At 40.6% G+C, this 26,673-nt stretch overlaps 1 protein-coding gene across 1 annotated transcript; it reads left to right on the top strand.

Annotated features, from left to right (window-relative positions):
• NDUFV2 (NADH:ubiquinone oxidoreductase core subunit V2) lies at positions 1-25,844 on the top strand. The gene is made up of 8 exons (XM_034429476.2): positions 1-150; positions 5,051-5,116; positions 7,401-7,463; positions 7,610-7,726; positions 8,048-8,216; positions 9,230-9,339; positions 22,299-22,375; positions 25,690-25,844. The coding sequence occupies exons 1-8, from the start codon at positions 109-111 to the stop codon at positions 25,781-25,783; spliced, it is 738 nt and encodes a 245-aa protein (XP_034285367.1). The 5' UTR covers positions 1-108; the 3' UTR covers positions 25,784-25,844.
• The last annotated feature ends 829 nt before the right edge of the window (positions 25,845-26,673 follow it).

The following is a 26,673-nucleotide window of genomic DNA, read 5'->3' as shown; positions in this document are numbered from 1 at the left end:
GTTTTCACTGCGCCGGTTGCGCATGCGCTGCCGAGAGCGCCCAGGGTACTGAGTGTCTGTGACTCTTGAGGGCGGGCGAGCCGGGTTGAGGTGGAGGCGGTTGCTGCCATGTTGTTCTCTGTTCGTTTTCGGACTGCCTTTCCACGCCTGGTAAGGAGGGGGCCGGGAAAGGTTGGCGTCCTTCAAGGAGCAAGTGGGGCGCCGTTAGAGAGCTCGAGGGAGAGTTTGAGCTACCAAGGACATAGTGGCCTTCCTCTCCGGGAAGGGGAGGAGCGTGAGGCTCGGGCTGTTGTACCTCACTTCCTCGGCGGAGGAGAAACGAAGGGTGGGTGTCAGAGCAACGCTATTTTGCTATAAGCGGCGGGCCTAAGCCGGCAAGCGAGGGGAAGATGGATGCGGAGCGAACCACCTGTGCCTTTATATCGCCCCGAAAATCAGTCCGTCTTAATTCTCAGATTCGTTCCGTTTATGCTAATTCGCGTGGGTCGAACTAGAGGATAATGGCATTGACCGAAATTTGCAATTGTCATAATCGCCCGAACGGTTTTTCTACCTCTCGGCTTCCACAAAAGTCCTCTTGCGTTAAAATACACCGTCAGTTGATTAATGGAACGCGGGAGCTGAAGCTGTATGTAGAGTAACGCAGGCAGCATTTTCTACATAAATTTGAGTTGGATAGTTTTTACACGTATCTGAAACTGCTGTTGTCCTGCAACAATGATCTGTTGTCCTATTGGCAAGTAACATTGGTGTGGAAGATATATGAATATTGGTTTCTAAAAGAAGCCTGCATCTTCTAGATCGTTAGAAATAACAAAACTCAAAAGGTTTGCTACACATCTTTCCTTTTAATAATGTCCCAAGATAGTAAGCAGTTCCTGATTCTTATCTTTTTTTATATATATAAACAGAAAGAAAAGGGAATAGTATACCAGGCAAAGAAGTTTACATTTGTACACCATGCATTATTTTTGTATTTGTATGACCTGGTTGTTTTAGATGGACATTGCTCATTGCAGAAAACTTTTATTACCCAGGACACTGTCAAAATTTCAAATAAGTCCATTAAACTAGCAGTCATATCTTGTAGAATCTTTCCTTGATCAAAATTATATGTCAAGGTCAATGTTATATCTGGCTAATAGCTGCATCAACATCATTTTAAAATATTCATATTAATTCCTGTACATTTGCTGCTTGCATGTCTATTGTATCTACTGCGTATTGTCTCTTGCCTGGAGGCTATCAAAGCATAGATTATTTCATGGAACTGAAGAGGTCATTTAGGCCAATTAAGCCCTTCACTAAGTGCTGAAATAGAAATTAAGGTACATCAGATGGTCTGAAGGCATTTATTTAATCTAAAAATCTTGTCAGTTGTGTAACCCTTTTCATAAATTTGGTAAACAAACAACAAAAAACCTCCAGATCAAGCTGCCATCTCAATCATCATCTTGCTACACCCCACTCTGCTATCTTTTCTCATGGCTAAATATGCCATACTCCTGCAATCTCTCTCCACATAACTTAACTTTTTAGTCTGCAAATCATCCTATTGCCATTCTCTGAATTTACTCAGTTCCTCAGAAACTTTTAAAGGGGGGGGGGGGAGTTTGCCTAGAACTAAACACTGTTTCAAGATGCTTTATTCTGAGCACTCTAAAATGGGTTAAACACAATTTAGCACAACTAAAGGTGGAATTCTTAATTTCCTGAGTTTGGAAATTATATTCTGTTGTATTGATGTATGATCTGACAGTAAAACAAAAGAAAAGATGATTTAGTAATCATCTTTTCCAAGATTTTTCATAAGAATTCTTACCAAAACAAGTAAAGCACTTTTTCCTTCTGATTTGATTTTTGTTACCTAAACAAAACTCTACAATTTTCTCTGATAGATTTCATTCCAGTCATTCACTTTATTCCATTCTATTAATTTCAGCTTGTATCTCTAATTTGGCAAAGTTGTGTTGAATTTGATTTCAGGCTTCTAAGAAATTAGCATATATATCTACCTAATTGAGTGTTATGCACAACTTCGGTAAGCATTTCCTTTGTAAATATTAATAAAATGTTTAGAAAACCCAGGAGTGATCCTTGTGGCATCTGACTTCATATCTCTTTTCAGTTAAGATGTACTGATTAGAAAGACCTTAGATCTACTTCAGTTCCCTGCCTACTGCAGAAATCCACCTAAACATCTGACTGATGACCTTTATTTAAATGCATCCAAAAGAGCCACCCATCTCCTAACCATAGTCTTCCATAATTGAACCACCCTTATCATTAGGAAATATTTCCAACCACTAATTCTGTCTTCCACTGCTTCATTATTTTTTCTATAAACATTCTAGTTATTTCCAAACATTTGTTGCTTTAATGAATTGGTAAGGAAACAAACACTTTTTTTATAATCAATTCACACCATATGTAAATAGGGATTTCAGCTGTTGTAATTCTCCAATATCATTTTATCAATCAGATTTTGATTTTTTTGTAATCTTTTTCCTTTTATTTTCTTTCTGTCCTATTGGAAAGATTTTCTTCTGAATCTTAGATTTGTCTACTATTATGCTTGTAAATAATTTAAACACTGTAGGCAAGTATGTTATTGGTCTATAATTTCCTGGTGGTGTCCCTTTTGCTGGGTCTTTTTGAATCAAAAGTTTTGTCAGTTATTAATCAGTTACTAATGTCTCTTTTATGCAATACTTCATTAAGCTGTTTAGTTATAACTGAATGTCAGATATCTGAGCTACAAGCTATGCAATTGATCATTTGCAAAAAAAAATCCTTTTCACTCAATTGTTAACTATTTCTGCTGTTAATTCTTCCATTTAATTTTTATTAAATTCAATTTCAAATTATTTTATCCCTTCATCATTTTTATTATCATTTTTTGAGTTTCTCATAGATCTTTCCAAAACTGTATTGTTTTCTTTTTGTTTGGTTTTCAGTTTTCAGAATTTGTCATTTATACTTTGGCAGAATTGCCACTGGTCTGATTGAAATAGCTGATTTTGCTTAAATTGGATGATTCATGTCTCAGGTTTTCCAGCTATTGCTTTTACTGGTTGCTTTATGATTTCCAAAGCTGCTTTAATTTTTCTGATGCTAGTTGTTTTAAAACTAGGCTTGTTTTGATCCTTACATTGTTTAATTTTTATTCTTTCGTGTTCTTTAAATTACTTGTATCTGATCTTAATTATTTTATTTTGGGCTGTGACCTTCCACTTTGGTATTAAATATGATTTTGCGGTTTTGGTTTTCTAATTTTGATACCCAATTCTTCTGAAAACATCACTGTTCAATTGTAGGCAACTGATCGAGATGCTCTTTTAATCCTTGCAAGAATCTTATTCATATCCTTTGTGATTATTTTGCAAGTGCATTATGCTTTTGGCTTATGTTCATTTGTGATTCACCAAAATATAAGATGTATTTTGCAAGTGTTGCTGACTAGTAATGGTCATCCTGTACTCAATTTTTTACTTTTAGCTACCCAAACATACATTTACATTGTCCCTATTGCAGCTTTTTGCTTACTGTTCCAATTTGTTAAGATCCTTCTGTCAAGATGAGGAATCACAGATGAGCATTTTTACAAGATTATTTGATTCAGCTGGCTATCTATTTACTGTAATTGTCAGAATATCTGGTCCACACTTAACTAAGTTGCTAATCAACTTATCATGATGAATACTTCGTTAAATTTTTTGCAAAATTAAGGCTGCAAGATTCTTAGAATCCATTAGGAAAATTACATGATCAAAAAGAGGTCAGGTTAGCCTAGCAAGATTGGTTCTGATTTCTGGGAATTACCACATTATTTTCAGGGTACTGTATCCTCCTATTATCTGCTCTAGAATTTTCCTAGATATTGAAATTGTACTGACTAGTCTATAGTTTGTTGGAGGTTCCTCTCCTCAGGACATTTGCTATAATTTATTCAGCTGACATTCTCCAACGCGCAGCTTAGCGAATCCAAAGCTCTGCTGCTAGGGACAGGACATGCGCCTACTCGACTATTGAACTACCCGAAGCTTTGGATTCTCCAGCTGCGCGTCGAGAAGGGACGTTCGGGTAAGCAACGTCCAATTTCTCCAACGCGCAGCTTGGAGAATCCAAAGCTTCGGGTAGTTCAATAGTCGAGTAGGCGCATGTCCTGTCCCTAGCAGCAGAGCTTTGGATTCTCCAGCTGCGCGTCGAGAAGGGACGTTCAGGTAAGCAACGTCCGTTTTATCAGTTGTCCAGAATTCCTTGAGAATAGCTATAGCCACTTCATTTGGTCTGGAGTTTTAAATTCATTCAAAGAAATATTGTATTCCCTCAGCATGTTTCTATCAAATGGCTCCTCATTGTCATTCAGTTTTGTCCAAATATGAACAACTTCCTTGTTTGCAATAATTTCCCAATCCATTATTAGGGAACTATTTTTAGACAGATTTAGAAACACAACATTATTATAAAGATAACAAATTTTATTATTTCAGAATTTGCACAATATTTCTTTAGCATGCCAGCAAAGATAGTAAATCAAGCTGCTAGATATTTCTATATTAAAGATTTGTAATCTAGTTCTCACAGTTTTATTCATGTAAGCAGATGTATAGAGGGGATGATTATGGCTGGTTATTATGTCACAAAAGCACCAAAGATTCTGTTGATAGGATGACTTTTTAGTTCCTGTAGAAAATGAGCCTGATAGGGATTTCTGAAATGCAGGCTACAGAAGACAAAATTCAAGCTGTTTATCTTTCCTTTTCCAAACTTCCTGCAGGTAATTTCTTCTTTTGAATCATGAAGATTTAGATGCAGGTAGAGGACAAATTTGAAGTGCTAATACATATTATTACAGATATTACTACCTACTTTTGCATTTAATACTGTATACTTTTGGTTTATATGTAGTGTAGACAGCTTATCAGCAGTACAGTAACTTAAAATAGACTCATCTAATTCAGTAAGGATAAACATAATTTAAGATCGGTTCGATTTCTTAGCTGTAATTGGAAATACAAACTATTAACTTTATATGAAATATTTGTAGGTGACAAATATTCGTTGCCTTTATACATCAGCAGAACGCAGAAGTAGTGGTGGAACTTTGTTTGTGGTAAGTAGTTTGAACAAATGATTATACAAAATGTTTAGTGAAATGGAAAAATGTGGCTTTTATTTGTGTGCAATTTGTTAATGGTATTTATAACATTACACTTCCTTTCTATTAGTAATAATAAAACTGCTATACATAGTATTGTAGGTGATTGTATATATGATTGTTGTACTTGGCAAATATATCAACCTACTGAATTATCATGTTTACTTAGAAGAAAAGCTCATTATGTTTAGTGGAATCTATTTCTAGCAAGAATATAGAGGATATTGGCCCCCAAAGTGTAAATGCTTATCTGTTATATTCATACATATCCCATTAAGCTTCCTGCATTAGTTTTACATATACAAAATGACTATGGTAATTTTGTATAAGTCTATCTGAATGTATAAGTCTATCTGACCAGACTTCTGATTTTGTCAATAGTGAAGTAAGAATCGAAGTTGGAAACAAAAACCATATTTTATAACTTTAAAAGTGTATTAAACAATTGTGTGGTGTGGTTACAGTTTATATTGAGGATTAGTAGCATATTTAGTTGTTAAACTTTATAACAACATTGAATATCTAGCAATTGATTTGATATAAACATTGATATTTTGGGTTTAAAATATTGTGTTAAAAACATTTTAGTAATTCCAAAGAGAATATATTTGATTGGAGGACCTTCCCCACTTTCATCAGTGTTCACCTAAAACTTTCTCCAAAAATATTTCTTTTTTCACCATTGGCATCATTCTGTACATGTCTTACATTTGTGGTACTGTGCATTATTGTTCTTTATTCCAAGTTCTGTATTGTTTTTTCTTATATTTAATTGGGAAATTAATGTGTTTTCTAATACATTTTGTACAGGACTGGTACTGTCTCGTCACATCCTTTGTACTTTCACTTTTATTTAATTTCCTTTCTTCTGTTTCTATTTTCCCCTAACAACCATTTCTTTCTACAAAAATGTGGTTTGTCCCATATTCATAATTTTCTGTCACCCATGTATCCTTCACTAACTCTTAAACTTCCATTATAAACTGTCAGTTTTAAAATTCATATTTATTCCTTTTTCATGTCTACACACAAGTTCTTAAACTTTGTATTCTAAACAAAGCAACATTTTTCTAAGCAGATATTCACCAGTCACTATTCTCATTCCTTCTTCGGTCTCTGAATGGCTCAGTGTCTTTTAACATGCGCTGGAATTAATACTTTTCCATTCATGTTACCTAACCAAGTAACATTCTATCAGAATATTCATGAACTGGCAGAGACATGGTAACAAGGTCACCAATGATTAGGCATAGTAACTGGATCAGCCAATGAGGGCTGTTTGGAAACAGAAACTTAAGAAGTCTGGGCATGGCTTAGCTCTGTGCTCAGCTCTAAAACGAAACTAGTATACTCTGAACTCTGAATTGAAACTGATCTCTCCTCTCTACCATGTTGGAAGAACAACTATTGGTATTGTACATTTATTCATGTGTTATATTGCATATAAAGAGAAGTTAATGAATCCTGCTGAATCAATTATCTGTGTGTGCTTTCTGGATTTGACTTTTGCAACAAACTGACACATTCTCCCCTGGATCATCTTATTCAAAATATTGTGTAGTTTCTCCTGAAATAATGAAAATGGTACTGCTTCCAGGAATCATTGGGAGCAGTTCTAAGTATGCTGCAGGGGATGTTGGGGTGGGGGGGAGACCTCGCAGGAAAGGGCGCAGCAGAATCCCCCTGGTCTGTCGACTGTGGAAGCGCTGCATCTATTGTGACTTTGAAGAAACAGGTTCGTATGTAGTTTTGGGGTGTCATTCGTTGTTTGAACAGTCGTCAAATGGCATGTTTCTTAAGGATTACTTGTACTGTAATATTTGACTGGGTACAATAATTTTTATAGCTTTAGGTGATCAATTAAACGACATTCAACTGTATAGGTTATCATAAACTTTTAATTTTTCAATTCTGCATCCAATTACTGTAACAATATTTTCACTTATTGCAATTTGCTTACATAATAAACATGTAAATTGAAATGATGATCAAAGTATTCACTATTAGTACACATATCCCGTGTGATATAATTAAATAGCATGATGCAACATTTTATTTCTGAAACTACTGACTAGAGTGATGATGCATAGAAGATGGTTCCAGTAATTCAGCTGTTAGTACAGCTTTTCATATCTTCTTAAAACGAATCTCTCCTCATGAAGTATCATAATTAAGATACAGAAGCTATAATTTTTCTACATCTAACCATCTTTTCATTATTTTATTGTAATTTGTACAGCACAGAGATACTCCTGAAAACAACCCAAATACCCCATTTGATTTCACTCCTGAAAACTATAAGGTATGTTTTATTTTGTTATTAAATTACTTGGGCTTTTACACCATTTTAGTCCCTTTTTGATGACCTTTCATGTTTTGATGGGTGAAATGCTGTATTTCTATCTCAATAAAATTGGTTATTGTAATATTTATTTTCTTTAATAATAGAGGATAGATGGAATAGTAAATAACTACCCAGAAGGACATAAATCTTCGGCAGTAATCCCAGTCCTGGATTTGGCTCAAAGACAACATGGATGGCTACCTATATCAGCTATGAATAAGGTACTTATCTTTAATCTGATATTTTAGCATATGTATAACTGAACAATATTAACACAAAATAATTTTAATATTCATTAAGTACCTCATTTAAAACAAATAATTTAGAATGTTGCCAGATCATATAAGGAAGTTTATTAATCTTAAAAATATTCAGATAATTTCACAGTATTTACTGACTTCAGATTGCACTATGTGCAATAATTCTGTGAGTCATAATTTAAGAAAATTAAGACATTGCAAGATTTTCATTGCTTCTGCTAAAAGTACTAATATATGTAAATATATTATTCAAATAAAAAAATGATTTTCTCCTATTTATAGATTGCTGAGATTCTACAAATGCCTCCTATGAGAGTTTATGAAGTAGCAACATTTTATACAATGTTTAATCGTAAGCCTGTTGGGAAATATCATATTCAAATCTGCACTACCACACCTTGCATGCTTCAAGATTCAGATAGTATATTAGAAGCCATTCTGAAGAAGCTTGGTATGAAACAACACTTAATTTTCCTGTATCATGAGTCTGTTCATGTTGTATTGACTTTTCTTACTTAATCCAATTTATATTTGTACTCTGAAAAGCATATTTGCAAAGAAACTTGATCATGACAAAGTTACCCTTGTATCCTGGAGAGCTGGACAATAGGATTTTTTTAGCTGTTGATAGTGGAGCTACATAGCCTGAGAGGATGGTTTATAGCTAAGAAAAGGGAGAAAAGGAAATAAGAGCCTGAGAAAACAGATTGAAGGAAACTAAACAAGGAGAGAAGCAACCTAGAACTAAGGAGAAATTTCCTGACAGAACAATTAATCAGTGGAACAACTTGTCTCCAGAAGTTGTGGGTGCTCCAACACTGGAAATTTTAAAGAAGAGCTTGGACAACCATTTGTCTGAAATGGTATAGGGCAGTGATGGCGAACCTTTTTGGCACAGTGCCCAAACCGGAAGGCAAGTCACGTGCACGTGTGTGCCAGAGCGCCAGAAATCCAATGGCTGAACTGGGGTGACAGCGCACGTGCCCACAAAGGGCTCTGTGCCCCACCTCTGGTTTCTTGCCTGAAGACCTCCAAGGTCCCTTTCAACTCTGTAATTCTTTTCTATTCTAACATTTTGGCTTTTTGTGATGTGAGATCCCTTAAGGGGCAAGATGCGTATGTTTAAACTTGCTGAAATTTAAGATACTATTTCATTCTTCCCCCAGCCCACAAAATAGTTTCTTGTGAAGTTTATGAAATAAAAATACCTTCATTTAAGATAACATTTGGCTCATTATATTATCTAACAGCCAGCTATATACCCATACATTCCTATAAACAGGATTGCAACTCTAGTGGCAAGAACAAATTGGGAAATGTGCTAATTTAATACAGTAAATCTAATACTGAATTATGCAAACTGCCATAATCAGTTTTGGAACATTGTATTGGGACAAATAGCCATAAAGTTTTCATGTTTACAGTTTGCTTTATTATAAATCAAACTAATTTGTTTTGCCTCAGGTATAAAAGTAGGGGAAACTACGTCTGATAAACTTTTCACTGTAACTGAAGTTGAATGTTTGGGAGCTTGCGTAAATGCACCAATGGTACAAATAAATGACAACTATTATGTAAGTAGAAATAAGCCTTATATCTTTCAGTGTATCCATTTTGTATATGCTTGTTGCCTGGAAAAATTAAATTGGCATAAACAGCAAGTTTTCTCTATCATAGTATGGGTTTTCATATAATATTCTAATGAACAGATTTACTAAAAATTAATTTTATATGAATTAGATTAGTGGTTCTCAATATTTTATTTGTTGTTCCATCATAAAAAGAGCAACTTTTTTTCAAGAAGGAAGTTCACAAAATTTTAGGCATTTTGCTTATTATTTATTGTGCTATGAAATTCTATACACTTTCCAACATATAAAGATCAGAAATTTGAATATGGCTATGCTGTGTGCCAAGCAGAGAGCAATATATTTTCTCCAAGATCCAATCTGGGTCAGTCACTGGAACCAGAAATTTAGTCTTCCAACCTTTTGGACTTATGTTGGAGCCCATCCTCAAGGAACTTCTGGAACGAAACATATGGTTTGGACTATTCTATGCATTGTTTTTATATGGTGCCTTCCTATTGGTTGATTTGTGTGTTGATGTGCTGTCAAGTCCTTGGCTTCTAAGTCTCTCGTAAGCTGGTGGTAAATCAGTACTCCTGTTGACTGACAAGGGGCCCGTTTCGTAGACTTCAATCATTTCCCTGGCTATCTTTCTACTTGCACAGTTAACAGTCGTAGTAACTGCAAAATTGAATATACCGTATTTTTCGGTGTATAAGACGCACCTTTTTACCCCCAAAAAGGGGGTGAAAATCTTGGTGCATCTTATACGCCAAATGTAGCCCCGGCCCCCACCCTTTGGCCATTTTCGGCCAGTTCCAGGTGGCAGAGATCTGGGTCGGGGCACAGCCTGAGGAACAACCCTCACTCTTCGGGACGGTGGGGAGTGGGGAGAATCTGCCCAGCAGCAGACCCGCGATCCCCTTCCTGATTCCAAACATGGGGTGTGCAGAGACAAAAAGTGCACATTGTTTCAGGCGGCGGATCTGGCCAGGAGGAAAGAGAAGTTGAGTCTGCTGAGAAGAAGGACAGGAGCGTGCGGCTCTGCAATGTGCAGAAAAACACTTTCGGGCGGCAGTGCTACAATCTCCTCCCAAATCCAAAGCACTTCCCAGTTCCCCGCTGCACGTTGCAGGGGAACTGGCTGCCACCTGAAGCGCGACTCTTGAGAATTGCATTGGGGAATCCGGGCAGCAATGGCTGGAAAGGAGGAATGTTTCCCTTTAGGGGCTCCCATTCAGCTCGGCTTGGCTCCTGGGCGCAGAGAGGGCTTAGGCAGCAGTGGCGGCGGCTCCTCACATTGCTGGGGAGTGAAGTCAGCGCGGCCAGAGGGGTGACCAGCCTCAAATCGTGGCACCTGCCTTGTTCCCTGAAGCTGCAGGGCAGATTCCCCCCCCCCAGACCATCCTGAAGAGGTTTGTTCCTCAGGCTGTGCTCTGTCCCTCCCCCCAGAGCATGTGAGGGGTCTCTGGGGGAAAGCGAGTAGTCCCTGCACCTCTTGCTTGCAGGAGGAGGAGGAGGGCGGCGCCACCTTAAATGCTGGTAAGCAGAGATAAAATACTTTTTTCCTTGTTTTCCTCCCCCAAAATTAAGGTGCGTCTTACACTTTGGTGCATCTTATACACCGAAAAATACGGTATGTCCTTGTTCGTTGCTATTTGAGGCTACCAATGAGTTTGAGTCTACTTGTCTGACCACTCACTTGTGTTCTTGCAATCTGGTTAGCTTCCTCCATGTCCATCCTACATAAGTCATGGGGCAATCCATGCAGGGAATCCAGTAAATTACATTAGAAGTATCTCCCACCTCTGGGTAGTATGCAATGCCCACTTGCAGATATCAGAAGCTGCATTCTACTGCTTCTGAAATGTTTTTGATGTGCCATATATTGATCTTATATCTTCTTTCACTTCATGTGTTACACAGATATCTTGTAATAAATGCTTATGGGTACCCATTCTGCCTGGATTCTTCACATAGGTACCTTCTCTCCAGTTATTTAGCTTGCTTTGTACTACACCCTGCCATTTGGTGTTCTGAGGCAACTCTTTGTATGACAGTGGATGGTTACTGTTGAAATAAAGAATATGTGGAGTGTTGGTAGCCTTGTGATAAACCATGGTTTCTAGGCTTCTATCTTTCTGCCTATTGACAAGCACATCTAAAAATGGTAATTGTCTAGCTGTTTCTTCCTCCATGGTAAATTGTATGTCTAGAAAGATGGGAGTTCAGTAGAGTATGAAAGTCTTTCAGTACATTTCTTTTGTGGATGACAAACATGTTGCCCATGTAGCGGCACCAAAATTTAGATGTGTAGTTTAGAAATGCACGATGTTCTAGTTCGCATAGGACAGTTTCTGCAATGACTCCTGATACTGGGGTGATCCCATGGGTGTCCCTTCTTTTTGTTGATTCTTCTTCTTCTTGTGTTATATCCGTCATTGGACGTTGGCGATCATGTTGGCAATCCTATTTTTGTCAACAGCTGTATGAAAAAGTGCTGCTGGGTTTTGTCCAAACCAGTCCCTTAGGTTTTGAAGCCATGATGTTGTTCTTCTGCCTGGACCTCGTTTGCCTTCAATCTTTCCCTGGAGGATTAAGTGAAGGATGCCGTATTTTTCGAGAGCGCTGCGTCTACACTCCATAGCTGGATTATTCCTCATGTTCTGACAGCAACTGGGTGAATTATTCAAATTTGTTTGCTCTCTCCATCTCTGGCCATGCCCACTTGTCCCATGATTCCCCAGTCTTTCACTCAGTTGCTGACAGACTGAGGTGTCCTTTTGTTCTCTCTCTGGAAATTCCACCCCCCTTTTGGTAATGTGACTAGGCATTTAATTTATTTTTGAATTTCTTTCTTGATCTCGGTTGAGAGCTGCATTTCGCTTGATTTTTTCTGCTGGGAGGCTTGGTGACGCATCTGGAGATCCAGGCCGTCCCTTGCCTCAGCGCTTCGAGCGCTTGACAGCCACCAGATTCCGACCCCTGGGGCGGATCCGGCTTGGATTGAGGCCACCACACATCCATTGCCTCAGAGTTTCGAGCGCTTGACAGCAGCCAGATTCTGACCCCTCGGGGCGGATCCAGCTTGGATTGCGGCCACCAGGCATCCATTGCCGCAGCGCTTAGGGCGCTTGACAGTGACCGGATTCTGGCCCTTCGGGGCAGATCTGGCTTGACTCTTGGCTGCTGGTGGGTGCCTTTGGCGAGCGGCTCGCCGTCGTCGGCCCCACCGCCACCTCCTTGTGGCGCTCCTTGGTTAAGGAGGCTCCGGAGCATTCGCACGAGCTTCGTGTACGCTCTGAGGACATCTTTGGCGCAATACGATCGGAGGAGCGGCTGGCGGTAGGTGAAACTGTTGGGGTGGCCTTTCCACGCTCGGATCCTAGCTCCGGACCGAGTGCTTCAGATCGAGCCGCCATTTTGGGTTTCGGCAGTTGCGCCTGCCATTTTGGACAAGAAACAGGACAGCACCCGCCATTTTGTGTCCACAATTGTGCCGCGCTTTGGCGCCAGACCCTGAGAAATCCTCTACTTTGTCTGGCGGCCAACGCTTGCAGTCCGGCACCCTTTTGACCTCCCTGCCTTTGCCCAGCGCCAGGGATCGGTTGTCAGGAGGACGCATCTGGGCCCTGCGGGTTTCCGATGCCTTTCAACCTATGGCCTGCGCTTTCTACCTTCTCACCTGGGTCTCAGTGTGTCCTGGCCCATTCTGCGCAGGGAAGCGGCTGAGAGACGTTGGGGGTTGTCAGTCCCACACCTCCCTCTCACCCCAGCAATACCTGGCTGCTACCAGGGGGTCTCTCCCAATGGCGGATTCTTCACTATCCTCCGATTTGGAACAGGAGGCCAGTCCTCCCAGTCATTCTGCGTCACGAAAAAAAGTGGCAGAGAAGCGATCTGTTTCATCCAGCCACAAGTCCCAGAAGTCCAAGATGGCCTCCGGCTGCGACAAGGACGCCTTGCGGCGGCACAAGGCCTTTAAGAAACAGTACAATAGGGCCAGGCAGGCGACCTCGGCCGCGCTTGGTCTGGTCCCACAGCCCTTACAGTGTTGTCCTCCAACACAAATCGAGCCTACTTCCTCTATTCTCTCTCCAGACACATCACCAGCTGGCCCGTCCTCAGAGGTCATGGCTCATCCGACTCAGTCGCTGTCTGCCTCAAAAGGGGTCTCAAGTTCCATGCCAGACGTTTTGAAGGTCGGCTTGGATCCATTTCGGGCTCCTCGTCCAGTTGTTCTTGAAGCCACTTTCACACCAACTGCAGCAGGGCTCCGAGCAGCGGAAACGTCATCAGCGAGTGTTCAACTCGATTTCCAGCCCTTATTATCTACGGCCTTGTCCACGATCTTTGCTGCGGGTCTACAACAAGCATCCCTCCCCCTGGCTCCGTTACCTGGGCAAGTGGTGGCTCCCAGTCAGGCCGCTCGCAGGTCTTGCTCACCACAGCGAGGGGATTCTGACTCTTCCACTGATTCTGACCAGGCTGATGCTGACCCGGAGGACCTCGAGTTCTCAGAGGACGAGGGTTTGGCTCCTGATGTTCCGGCCTTTATAGGTCTGTTCAGGCCTGCCCTCTTTAAATCCCTCCTGCACAAGGCACGCTTGACCACTAACCTTGGGGCGGTCAGTGAACAGGCTTCTTCTAAAGCTGAGGCTGGGCCCCATGATGCCTTATTTAAAGTGGCTAAACAGAAGGATTTTATCCCGTGCCCACAACTATGGATGTACTCCAAACACTGTGGGGTCAGCCCGGGTCCTTCACAACGCCCAGCAATCTGGATAAGAAGCTGTACTGTCCGGCTCCGGAACTGGAAGCACTCTTAGAATTGCCGACTGTTGATGCCCCACTGGCAAGCCTTGCTTCACCATCGGTCATCTCGTCGGACCCATTGGATGGCCTAAACTCTGAAGACAGATGGGCGGAGGTCGCCTTCCATAAGTCCCATCAGGCGGTAGCCTGGGCAATCAAAATGGCGTCAGCCACCTCATTTTTCAATCAGGCGTCGCTCATTTGGCTGCAACAATTGCAAGAATGGCTTCCCCCTGAGGAAACCAGATTACATCAGGACATCAACAAGATAGTCACAGCCATTGAATACTCCGCTGATACTTCTCTTAACTCGGTGAAATTCGCCTCTCGGGCCCTCACCTCAGCAGTCACCTCCCGGAGGCTCTTTTGGCTTCGTCATTGGAAGACGGATGCCAAAACCAAGTGGAAGCTCTCAGCGGCTTCGTACAAAGCCCCCAACCTGTTTGGGGCTGCGCTACACCTAGTCCTCGTTGAGGACAAAGATAAGCGCAAAGTGCTGCCGTCTTCTTACCACAAACAGGACCGGCACTACACGCCTTACACTCAACGGCAGCCCTTTCAGACTTTCTCCAGCCCCGGGGGGTCATTGTCTTAACGTCCATCTTTCCAAGGGGTTGACCACTTTACAGGCAGACAATTCCGCGACCGAGGCAGACCACAGCAAGGCTCCAAACGCCCGTTTCGTGGCGCCACTTCCAAGTCATTCCGATGGGGCAAATGACTCCGGGCCGCCGCATCCCATCGGTGGACGATTGCAAAACTTTTACCGCCAGTGGAACTTGCCGACGTCTGATATGTGGGTCCGTTGGACCATCTCTCAAGGCCTATCCATAGAATTCATCGGTTGCTCCCCGTCTCGTTTCCTCAGATGCCCGGTTCCCGGCTCGCTGGACCAGCGCCGACTCCTGTCAGCAGAGATTGCGCACCTTCTGGACATCAACACAATAGAGTGGGTACCCAAGGACCAACATGGGACAGGTTTCTACTCTGTGTTCTTTCTCGTGCCCAAGAGCTCGGGCGGCTGCAGAGGGATCCTGAATTTGAAACAACTGAACCTTGCGGTCCGCTACCGCAGATTCAAAATGCACTCCATCCGATCCATCCTGTCGTCCGTGCGGCAAGGGCACCTCCTGCAGTCGGTGGATCTGTGCGAAGCGTACCTGCATGTACCGGTTCACCCCTCTCACAGGCAGTACCTGCAGTTCGAGTATGCAGGCATTACCAATATTGTGCCATGCCATTTGGGCTTTCTTCGGCGCCCAGGACTTTCACCAAACTGGTGGCTGTGGTGGCAGCCACCCTTCGGTCAGTTCCGGTGAGAGTCTTGTGTTACCTGGAAGACATTCTGGTCCTGTCGTCGTCCAGGTCCAGGCAACTCGGGACATGGAGCTGGTGATCTCGGCCTTTCAGCAGCACAGTTTCTTGATAATCATGGACAAAAGTCAATTTGTCCCCTCCATCCACATCTTGCACCTTGGGGCAGTGATCGACTCCTCCTGGGGGCAGGTGTTCCTGTCTCAGGACAGGTCCTGAGCATCAAAGACTTGATCACCCAGGTCCGGGCTCGCAGATCTATTCCTTTGCTGACCCTATCTCAACTACTGGGGAAAATGGTGTCTTGCTTCAACATCGTCCCTTGGGCACGCCGACACTCCTGCCCATTACAGTGGCTTCTCCTCCCCTATCAGCGGAGGGGTTGTTGCAACACGACAAACAAGTCGTACTTACTTCCACAAGTTTGGCTGTCGCTTTACTGGTGGCAGTCTTCAGCCATTCTGCAGGGCTGTTCCTTTCTGGAGCAGGACCGGATTGTGCTGACCACAGATGCCAGTCTCCAGGGCTGGGGTGCCCACATTGCCAACCAGGTGGCACAGGGACAGTGGTCGTCATCGGAGAGACTCCACAGCATCAACCTTTTAAAATTTCGGGCGATTTGCCTGGCTCTCCGGCATTTTCGTCACGCTTTGGAGGGCTGTCATGTCCTGGTCCTCACGGACAACATGTCGGCCAAAGTGCATGTGAATCGGGAAGGGGGCACGAGGTCCCACTCCTTGATGCTCGAATCGGCGAGACTCTTCAGCTGGGCGGAATGCTACCTACTTTCGATCTGGGCGGACCAATCTCCAGGGTAGCCAGTGTTTGGGCGGATTGGCTCAGCAGGGAACAGATCGACCCAGCGGAATGGCAACTGCATCCCCAGTTGTTTCGAGAACTATCTACCCGCTTCAGGACGCTGGTCATCGACCTGTTCGCCAGTCCGTCCAACGCTCAGCTCCCTCGGTTTATAACCCGAGTCCACTGGCAGAAGACCACGATGCTCTATGATGTCATTGGCCTTCCGGCCTCCTCTACGCATCCCCACCAATTCCAGTCATTCAACAGGTGGTTCGGAAGATGATCATTGCCAAGGCCGATCTCCTGTTGGTGGCTTCCAATTGGCCACGCCGCCCATGGTTCGCCGACCTCGTAGAGTTCTCAGTCGAAGGTCCGTGGGTAATCCCTCCCCATCGGATCGCCCTGTGCCAGGGGGCCATCTGCCATCTAGAGCCTCAGTGGCTCTAGTTGGCCGTCTGGCATTTGAGTGGGTCATCCTGAAGAAGGACCACCTGTCGGACAAAATAATCGGCACCATCTAGGCTTCTAGAGGGCCGTCCACAACTCGAAACTATGAGGCGTCTTGGAGGGCGTTTTGCACCTGGTGTTCCGGACACCATGTGGACCCAACTTCAGCAGCTATCCAGGACATTTTGGAGTTCCTTCAATCAGGTTTGGATAAAGGCTTGGCCCCGGCCACGTTTTTATTTTATTTTTTTTCGAATTTATATACCGCACCTTCTCTCGAGGGACTCAGGGCGGTGTACAGCCAGATAAAAACATACAATACGAACATTAAAAAACAATTAAAAGGATATATATTAATTTGGCCCCAATTTAAGATAACAAACCAATTAAAAAATTAAAAATATGTTAAAAAATATATTAAGCCAGCCCGGCTTGCTGAAAAAAGAAAGTTTTAAGGGCACGGCGGAAGGCACCGAGGTCTTGGATTCTCCTTATCTCTGGGGGCAGCTGATTCCAGAGGGTAGGTGCCCCCACAGAAAAGGCCCTCCCGCTGGGGGTCACCAGCCTACATTGTTTGGCTGATGGCACCCCGAGGAGGCCCTCTCTGTGGGAGCGCACAGGTCGGTGGGAGGTCATCGGTAGCAGCAGGCGGTCTCAAAGATAACTAGGTCCTATGCCATGGAGCACTTTAAAGGTGGTAACCAACGTTACGGTGTCAGGCAGCGGCTCTGTCTATGGTGATTTTGTGCCCGCCCTGTCAGTCCTTATCCCATCATCGTTAGGTGCGGGGGTTTCTACATGGCGCTACCAATTTAAGTCCTCCCACTGTACATAGATATCCCTCCTGGGATCTTCCACTCGTCCTACAAGTGGTCACCTCCCCACCATTTGAACCTCGGTTCCATTTCGCTCAAATTCCTTTCATTGAAGGTGGCTTTCCTCCTGGCTATTACCTTGGCCAGGAGAATCTCAGAACTTTCCGCTTTATCCATCAGGAAAGATCTCTGCATTTTTCACGGTAACATGGTGGTGCTTTGTTTGGACCTATCTTTCACTCCTAAAGTAAACTCGTGGTTTCACCGGGCCCAGGAGATCATTCTGCTGGACTTTTGTCCGTCTCCAAAACACCACTGGGAGGTACTCTGGCACACACTCGATGTTCGACGTGCTCTTCGTCGTTATATCCATAGGACGGCTTCCTTTCGAAAGACAGAGGCTCTCATGGTCTCTTTTCATCTGGCCTCTATGGGCCAAGATTTCCTCATCCATGGTGGGCAGCTGGATTAAGGCCTGCATCTCGCCGGCCTACGACCTCCAAGCACAGCCCATTCCGGGCAGGATCCTGCCACACTCCACCCACAGTGTGGCAACTTCGGCGGCATGGGCGACTCAGGCATTAGTGTCAGACATCTGTTGGGCGGCCACGTGGACTTCTTTGTCGCCCTTCATCCGCCACTATAAGATTGATACTTACGCCTTGGCTGAGGCATCGTTTGGGCGGAGGGTCCTGCAAAGCGTCCTCTTGGACTGAGCCTCAGGGAGCAGTCAGCCTCCCACCCCTGGGGTTTGAGCTTGGGTATGTCCCAGCTATGGAGTGTAGACGCAGTGCTCTGGAAAATGGATGTTGTCTTACCTGAACGTCCATTTTCGGGGTGCTGCGGATACACTCCATTCCCTCCCTTCCTTGTTTGGGGCTTCCTGCTTTGTTCCTGTTGTTTGCAGGCTTGGCCATTTCTGATTCCTGTCTCCGGGCAGTTCCTTTGCTGTGCTGCGCCTTCGTTCAAGACTGGGGAATCATGGGACAAGTGGGTTTGGCCAGAGATGGAGAGAGCAAAAAAATTTAAATAATTCACCCAGTTGCTGTCAGAACATGAGGAATAACCCAGCTATGGAGTGTAGCTGCAGCGCCCTGAAAATGGAGGTTCAGGTAAGGCAACGTCCGTTTTCTGGGTGTTGCATCTCATATCCAAAATATTCTAACTTTTGCTTTTTAATGGCTTTATTTCCCTTTGATTTCCCAGGAGACTTATCACCTCCTCATTTGTGATTTTATTAATCCAGTTTATACATAACAGTCGTCTGTAAATCCACATTTCAAATGCTTCTAGTTTCTTCAAGTGGTTTTCTGTCAAGAGACCAACTCTCAACTCCGTAGAGCAGGATAGAAAAGGTGTAACATCTGGCAAGCCTGATTTTCAGTCTTAGGCTTATATCGTGACTGCAGAAGACCTTTTTCATTTTGAAGAATGCTGTTCAAGCTTTCTCTGTCCTTGTCTTTACTTCACTGATCATGTCCCAGCTTTCATGTAAATTAAAACCAAGGTATGTGATCCTTTCAACTTTTTCTAATAGTATTCCTTCTGAATTTATCAGTGGTAAATTAATGGATTGTTTGCTGACCATGATCTTGGTTTTTGAGATGTTAAGCTTCAAGCCATATTTTTCAGATATTTCTGAGACTCTGTTGATGGGGAGCTGAAGGTCTTCATGCTTACTGACAAGCAGAACTGTATCATTAGCATATCTTAAATTGTTGATCTGAACACCATTTACTTTGAGGCCAGCATCAATGTTTTCCAGTGCTTCGTTGAAAATTGACTCAGAGTAGATATTAAATAACAGCAGAGACAGAATACAGCCCTGTCTAACCCCTCTTCATATTTCTGCATCATCTGAGTATTTTTGGCCTAGTCTCACATTTGCTAGTCTCAAAATTGCTCTTTTTGCTGATACATTTCACTTTTGAATATGAAAAGGGTATGCTGGTGGTACTGGAGTAACTTCATGATTTGCGTCCTGGTTAGGTTATTCTGATCTGTGTTGTACTCTTCTGATTTTTTAAAATCTATTATATGTATGCTAAGTGAGGAGGGGTGGACATTGTGTCGGAGAAGACCATGATCTCATCAAGAGTCACATTTAAGCCTTGTAGTTTTGGCAGCACAAGGAAACAACAGCCAATTGCCAGCCATCAATATGCCAATCGACCAATAGGAAGGCACCACATAAATACACACATAATAGCCCAAGGACAATTCTGTTGAGCGAGAAGTTTCCTGAGAATTGGCTCCAGCACAAGTCCAAAAGCTCAGAAGATCCTCTGGTCCCGGTGACTGATCCAGATTGGATCTTGCAACATTATCCTGGGACATGTATACTTCATTTGTAATATATTTTCTGCCATTTAACCTAACTTCCATTCTGTCTCTGAAGCCCTGAAGTAGATGCAGCAACTTTTCCCATGCATAATCAAAAGTTATAATCTCATGCAGATATCCCAGGTAAATTTGTATGTGCTAAGCAATCACAATTATTTTTTAAAGCTTTGACTGATTAAAAAAATTAATTGCCTCAAAAATTAATTTTGCTTTTCCATCATTATACGGGCCTGGTGGCTCAGCAGACTGATAGCATTGTGATTAACACCAGCTGTCTGCAATTACTGTAAATTCGAATCTCACCAGGCTCAAGGTTGACTCAGCCTTCCATCCTTTCTAAGGTAGGAAAATTGAGGACCCAGTTTGTGGGGGAAATAAGCTGACTTTGTATAAATATACAAAAGTATGAAGGCTATTGCTTAACGCATTGTAAGCCACCCTGAGTCTCTGGAGAAAGGCGGCATATAAATCAAATTAAAATAAATAAAAAATAAAAAATAAATTATAAACAATCACTTTTATTTATTTGTGGCAAAAACATAAATATTAGAATTATAAGAAACACATATAATGCACTCAAGTGAAATAAATCAATCCCCCAAATTGTATCAAAACTAAAATAAAGTTAGAAGTAAATGATATCACAGTAAAAAAGATATTCAAGAAACAGAACAAGCAAAAACAGAACTTGCAATTCTGTTGTCTATTATAGCCAATTCCCTATTCCTTTTTACTGACTGGCTATGCCTAAGTATGGACCTATCTAGAAGAGAGAAGGTAAGACAAAATAACACAGCTTGGATTCTTATTAACTAGTCTTCAAGAACATTCATAAGCAGAAGGACCACTAGAGGAAGCTTAGAAGTCTTGACCCAACAAATTTCATTGTCTAATAATAGCAAAATTGCCTCCATGAGGAGCAAAAGTATACTTAACAGTCTGGTTAAGGTACTCTCAAAAGTAGGTAGATAGTCCTCAATCTATCACCACAATTGAGCCCAACATTTCTATTTTCAGCTAAACAAGAAAGTTAAAAGAGAGTTTTGTCCCATTTTACGACTTTCTTGCCACAATGTTAAGTGAATCACTGCAGTTTTCAAGCTAGTAACACTGTTGTAAAGTGAGGGTGGCTTCCCCATTGACTTTGCTTCTCAGACGGTTGCAAAAGGTGATCACATGACTCCAGGACACTGCACAGTTGTCAGGAGTCCAAATTTTGATCATATGCATGGGGATGCAATGGTTCCAAGTGTGAAAAACAATCTTAAATCACCTTTTTGTGTTGTAGTAACTTTGAATGGTCACTAAACAAAAGGTTAGTCGAGGACTACCTGTATAACATAATTCACACCTAAACTCTTGGCACTCAGTGCAAATTGATCATTGGTGCCATTGGCTTTCTGACTGGGCGGTAATGCCTGTACTGATTGAAAACACAATGGGAAGGAAATATGAATGTGGCTCTCGCAGGAGAGCATATTCATCTCTTGTCAGTGATAACCATAATTTTTTCTTGTCAAGAGGTTTTGCCCATTATGAAATCATTATCTTTTTAATTGAATTGTTTCTAATTGGCATGTTTGTCCTTATGCATATTTATCTGAATAAATTAATTGCAAGATGATGCATTATAAAGGCTTTTATCCTGGCAACTTGAAATATGATTCCTTCATACCAGTGTAAAACTCTTACTCCTCATTCAGTTGGCAAGTTTGCTTGTGTACCACCTACATTGCTTTTGTGCAGTAAATCAGGTTTTTCAAATTGTACCCTTGTTCTCACTAGGGTTTCATGAGAACTTGATGTGGTTCCTTGAGAGATTAAAGGGGGTGGGGAAGTTCAGACATACTCAATGTTCTCTTACTACAGTGTTACCTCTTGTTGGGAGTGGCAGAATTTGTTAAAAAAATATAAATTGTTTCCATAACTTGAAAAAGCTTGAAAATCCCTGTGCTAAATCACATGTAGTGTTCAATGAGAGCATGATGCTTTTTACTATGTGTGGAATTCAACTCAATTGACATAAAGATATAGACAGATTTTAGTATTTTCCTTTTCCTTTTTTGACTTTAGTTGAAAAATTAAGAAATCTATCATCCTCAGGTATCTAATTTTGTCAATATTCTATGGCTAATATAATAACTCAACATTAACTATGCATTTGATACAGATACAGTAAAATACAATATGCATATATATTTAATCTTAATATATAGGTTTTTTATTATGTCCAGAATATCACAGAAAGTCACAATTGAAAGATAGGCAGCCATATAAATAAATATAAGATAGTCTGTTAACTTCTGAAGTACAATTATTGTAGTCTTCTGTAGCAAAAGAAAGAGTTCTATAACATTAAATACAATAAACATACTCATAAAGAAAATGTCATATTTAATTTGTGGAATATTGTTTTCATTAATTTTACAGGAAGATCTGACAACAAAAGACATTGAAAACATAATTGATGAACTGAAAGCTGGAAATATTCCAAAACCTGGACCAAGGTATATTATTTGCATAATAAAATACCATGAGAAAGCAAGAAAAAAAATCTAATAAAACAATCCTGTAGAACAGTGGCCCCCTACCTTTTGGGCACTGGGGACTGGTTCCATGGAGAGGGGTTTTTACGCTGACTGGAGGGGCTGTGGTATCACATGCTGCCTGCATCCTGTGGACTGGCATGTTTCTGGCATGCCAGTCCACAGCCCGGGTGTTGGGGATCCCTAGAAAGTTCTTAGGATATATATTTCAGTGTAAGATTAAATATAAAATCTTATTACCAGGACATCTTGCTTTTTATGTTCCATGCTATGGTGGTCTATAAGAAGCTGCTTCTTAATTTTTTTTATTTTAAAATAAAAAATTTTTAGAGTATAAATATTAAAAAAAACATGACATACACACAACAAACATTTATACAACATATAAACCAGTGGTTCTCAATCTGTGGGTTGGGACCCCTTTGGGGGTCGAACGACCCTTTCACAGGGGTCGCCTAAGACCATTGGAAAACACATATTTTCAATGGTTTTAGGAATAATTTTATGGTTGGGGGTCACCACAACATGAGGAACTGTATTAAAGGGTCATGGCATTAGGAAGGTTGAGAACCACTGATATAAACAAAAAAATTATGTTTCCTTCTTAAGCATTGTTTCAAAGTGACATTCTGCTTGTTATATATTTCTTCACCTCTCTCCTTAGTGTAATGACATTTTTTATACCGGCAATATTTCCCCTCTAGGTTTTTTGTTTATTTCTAATTTTTAACCAATTATACCATTTATTCCATATTTTATAGTAATCTGATTCTTCTTTCTTGTATTTCTTTGGTTAACCTATCCATTTCAGCGCATTCTAGAATTTTTTCTATTAAATCTGTTTCGTTTGGCGTTTTTTTTCTTGCTTTCAATTTTTTGCATATATTATTCTTGCAGCTGTTAGTATGTGGATTGTGAGATATTTAATATCTTTAGGGTATGGTTTATTAAAAATTCCTGGTAAAAACGTTTCTGGTTCTTTATCTGTCTATGTTTCTGTTATTTGTTCCAGCCATTTTTTGATGTTAGACCAAAATTTCTTTGCTGCCGGGCATGTCCACCATAAATGATAGAAGGTTCCTTGTGTCTTCTTACACTTCCAGCAAATCGAACTATTTTTAGGCTGTATTTTTGCTAGTCTGGTTGGAGACATGTGCCACCTATAAAATATTTTCAGTTGGTTTTCCTTGTACGCCACTGCTCTTGTTAGTTTTATATTTACTTGCCAAAACTTTTCCCATTTTTCCAAATTTATTGTGTTTGATGTTTTGAGCCCATTTAATCATCGTTTCCTTGACTGTCTCTTCTTCCATTTTATAGCGTAAAAGAAATTTGTAAATTCTGCTAATTAGTTTGTTTTCTGAATCTAATATAATTTTGTCTATTTCTTGTTTTTATGAGTTTCATATATTTTTATGTGTTCTCTATATTTAGATTGTCTTTGGGTATAAGTCCACCAATCTATTTCCCTATCTAAGTCTGTCTCCAATTGTTGTTTTGTCTTCAATTTACCTTGATAGTCAATTAAATCTTTATATCTTATTATTTTTGTCTTATCTGTTAGATTTGGGTGTCTAATTGATTCTACCAGTGATAACCAACTTGGTATTTTCATATAGTGCTGTTTTTTAATTTTAAGCCAAATTTGTAGTAATGAGTTTCTTATTGTGTGTCTTTTGAAGTATGAATGTGTTTCGTATCTTTCATCCCACATAAAGGAATGCCAGCCAATTTGAAGTTCGTGTCCCTCAATTGTTAAAATTCTAGGATTTTTTAATTCTATCCAGTCTTTGACCCAAGACAATACTGCTGCTTGATAATATGTCTCCCAATCTGGCAGTGCAACTCCTCCTCTATCTTTTGTGTCCTGAAGCAGCTTAAATTTTATTCGTGGCCTTTTCCCTTGCCATATGAATTTACATGTCATTTTATTCAAAGTTTCAAAGAACGATTTATCTATTTTTATTGGAGTAACCTGAAACAGGTATAAGAATTTAGGCTGCTTCTTAATTTTTTAAGCAGTAGAGAAAGATGCTTGTAGGCATTTTTGAGAAGTAATATCAAGTATTTGCCATATTTTATTGGAGATAGATTGCTTTTCTTATATATGAAATATTTTTCTCATTTCTAAATATGGTAACATTCTGTCAAGAGTTTAATTTGGTAGCCCTATATCCCCAAACTTATTTCAGATGCCTAAACTTTTTAGGCAAAGTTTCAGCCAACTATTATCAATATATTTTGATGTTGTATAGCAGGGCTGACAAACTTGCGGCCCGTGGGCCAGATGCGTCACACGCTGGCCACATCCAGTTTAGCAAAGGGGGGGGCAGTCCCGATACGTGACGCTGATGTGATGACACGAGTCTGACACCCCTGTTGTATAGGATAACGTTAATTAAATGTATTTGGTAGTTATATTGCACTGTGCATCATTGATTTGTGATGATGATTTGGTTTATTTTCATCAGAATCTGCTTTTTGAAATTTCAGGGTTTCTTAGTTGTTGAGAAACCAGTTCCTTTTGTTACTTAATGTTCCTTTTAAGAACAAAGATATGTCTATAGGAAATGTAAAGAAAAGAAAATAATATTCATACTAGGTAGTCATAGATTCTAATCTTGTTCAGAGTTACTCTTAAGTAAACCTTACTGATTTCAGTGGAATTACACTCAAGCAGACATATACTTCAGTGTGCAGGTAGCCCTCAATTTATGACAAATTGCTTAGCAATCATTCAGTTACGAAGGACCTTGCCAATGATACTTATGAGGTTCACATGGCCACATTTTGGGCAGTCAGCAACTGGCCCACATTTGCAGCTTCTTGCAGTCACATTTGCTGGCATTTACAACTGACATTTATTTCTGGTTTTCAGTAAAATTGGTCCGTTGTCAACAATTACTTCACTGAATGACTGTGGTGGTTGCTTAACAATCACTCCAAAAAAGTTGTAAAATTAGGTTGGTCATGTGGTGACCCACTTTACAACTGTCATGACTTGCAGCCATAATGGTCAGGCTTCATTACAGTCATTAAGTTGAGCATTATCTGTAATCAGAAATAATGTGTACATTTGGCAACTAAAACCCTCCCACCCACGCATTTCTATTTCTTTCATTCACATTTTATCTTGTATTGAACTAAAAGATGCTTAAAACAAATGATTGAAAGTTGAAACAAATTTTTGTGGATATTTCAGAATGACTGAAAATATATTGAACAATATATTCAATATAAATTCTAATATTTAATTTCTATTTTTTTTTTTTCAGAAGTGGACGTTTCTCTTGTGAACCATCTGGTGGTCTGACTTCTCTGACACAACCACCCAAGGGACCTGGTTTTGGAGTTCGGTCAGATCTTTAAAACTATTGCTCTAAGTGTAAAAATATTGAAAAAATAAATTCTAAAATATGGACGATGGAAATGCAAATTTATATTGTTATTTTAAACAGGCTAAACGTGTATTTTATTTATTAGAAAAAAGAAATGGAAGAAATCCTATTTATTTATTTAGCATATGGCTGGTCACACACAATATTAAAACACTTCATTTTTATAGGTTAAAACAATTAAAACAAGAACAGTAAGAAAACCTAAGAGGAAAACAGAAATAACATTTCAGAGTTTAATGTCGAGTTTGGAGATCCAGTCAGTAGCTGTCGTTACGCAAAATCCAAAAATTCCAGTTAATCAGAAACAGTGTAGATCAACTATATTTATAATTATTAACAGTTATATCGACGTTTCACTCCCAATATTATATGTGACATATCAGTGATGCATAAAATAAATGTAATGGAAATGATAGCATATTGCTCACTAATCACAAGATTTTACTAACAGAAATGAAGTTTTGGCATCCCACAATACAGGGTTAATTGGTTCACTGATGAAGTAGCCAGAATGCTATAAATATTCTTTGGAGATAATGGCACAAAGAGAATTTTTAAAAAGTGATTCTTAAAAAAATACTTGTCTACTGTTAAATGAGAACTGAAGGAAAAGCTAGACTAACTTTAGTCTTTAAAAAAAGCCTTGCACTTATTTCCTATTATTTCTGAGAGAATTGCCTTTCCACAAGCTAAAAATTGAGTTGGTCTGGAATCTTAGAAAAGAACTGACATTACAGTGACTATTGTGTCACTCTGTCCTTTGTTTTTATTATTCATTTATCATGGGTGTTTTATTTAATTTCTAATTATGTATATGAAGCGTTGTCCTCTTGTGGCAGCATACAAATCAGGTAGGCAAAT

This window comes from Pantherophis guttatus, chromosome 3, assembly GCF_059756535.1.
Source record: "Pantherophis guttatus breed Tessera chromosome 3, ASM5975653v1, whole genome shotgun sequence".
Classification (NCBI taxonomy): Eukaryota; Metazoa; Chordata; class Lepidosauria; order Squamata; family Colubridae; genus Pantherophis; species Pantherophis guttatus.
The sequence above is the reverse complement of the archived record's forward strand: the minus strand, read 5'-3'. Positions and strand labels throughout refer to the sequence as shown.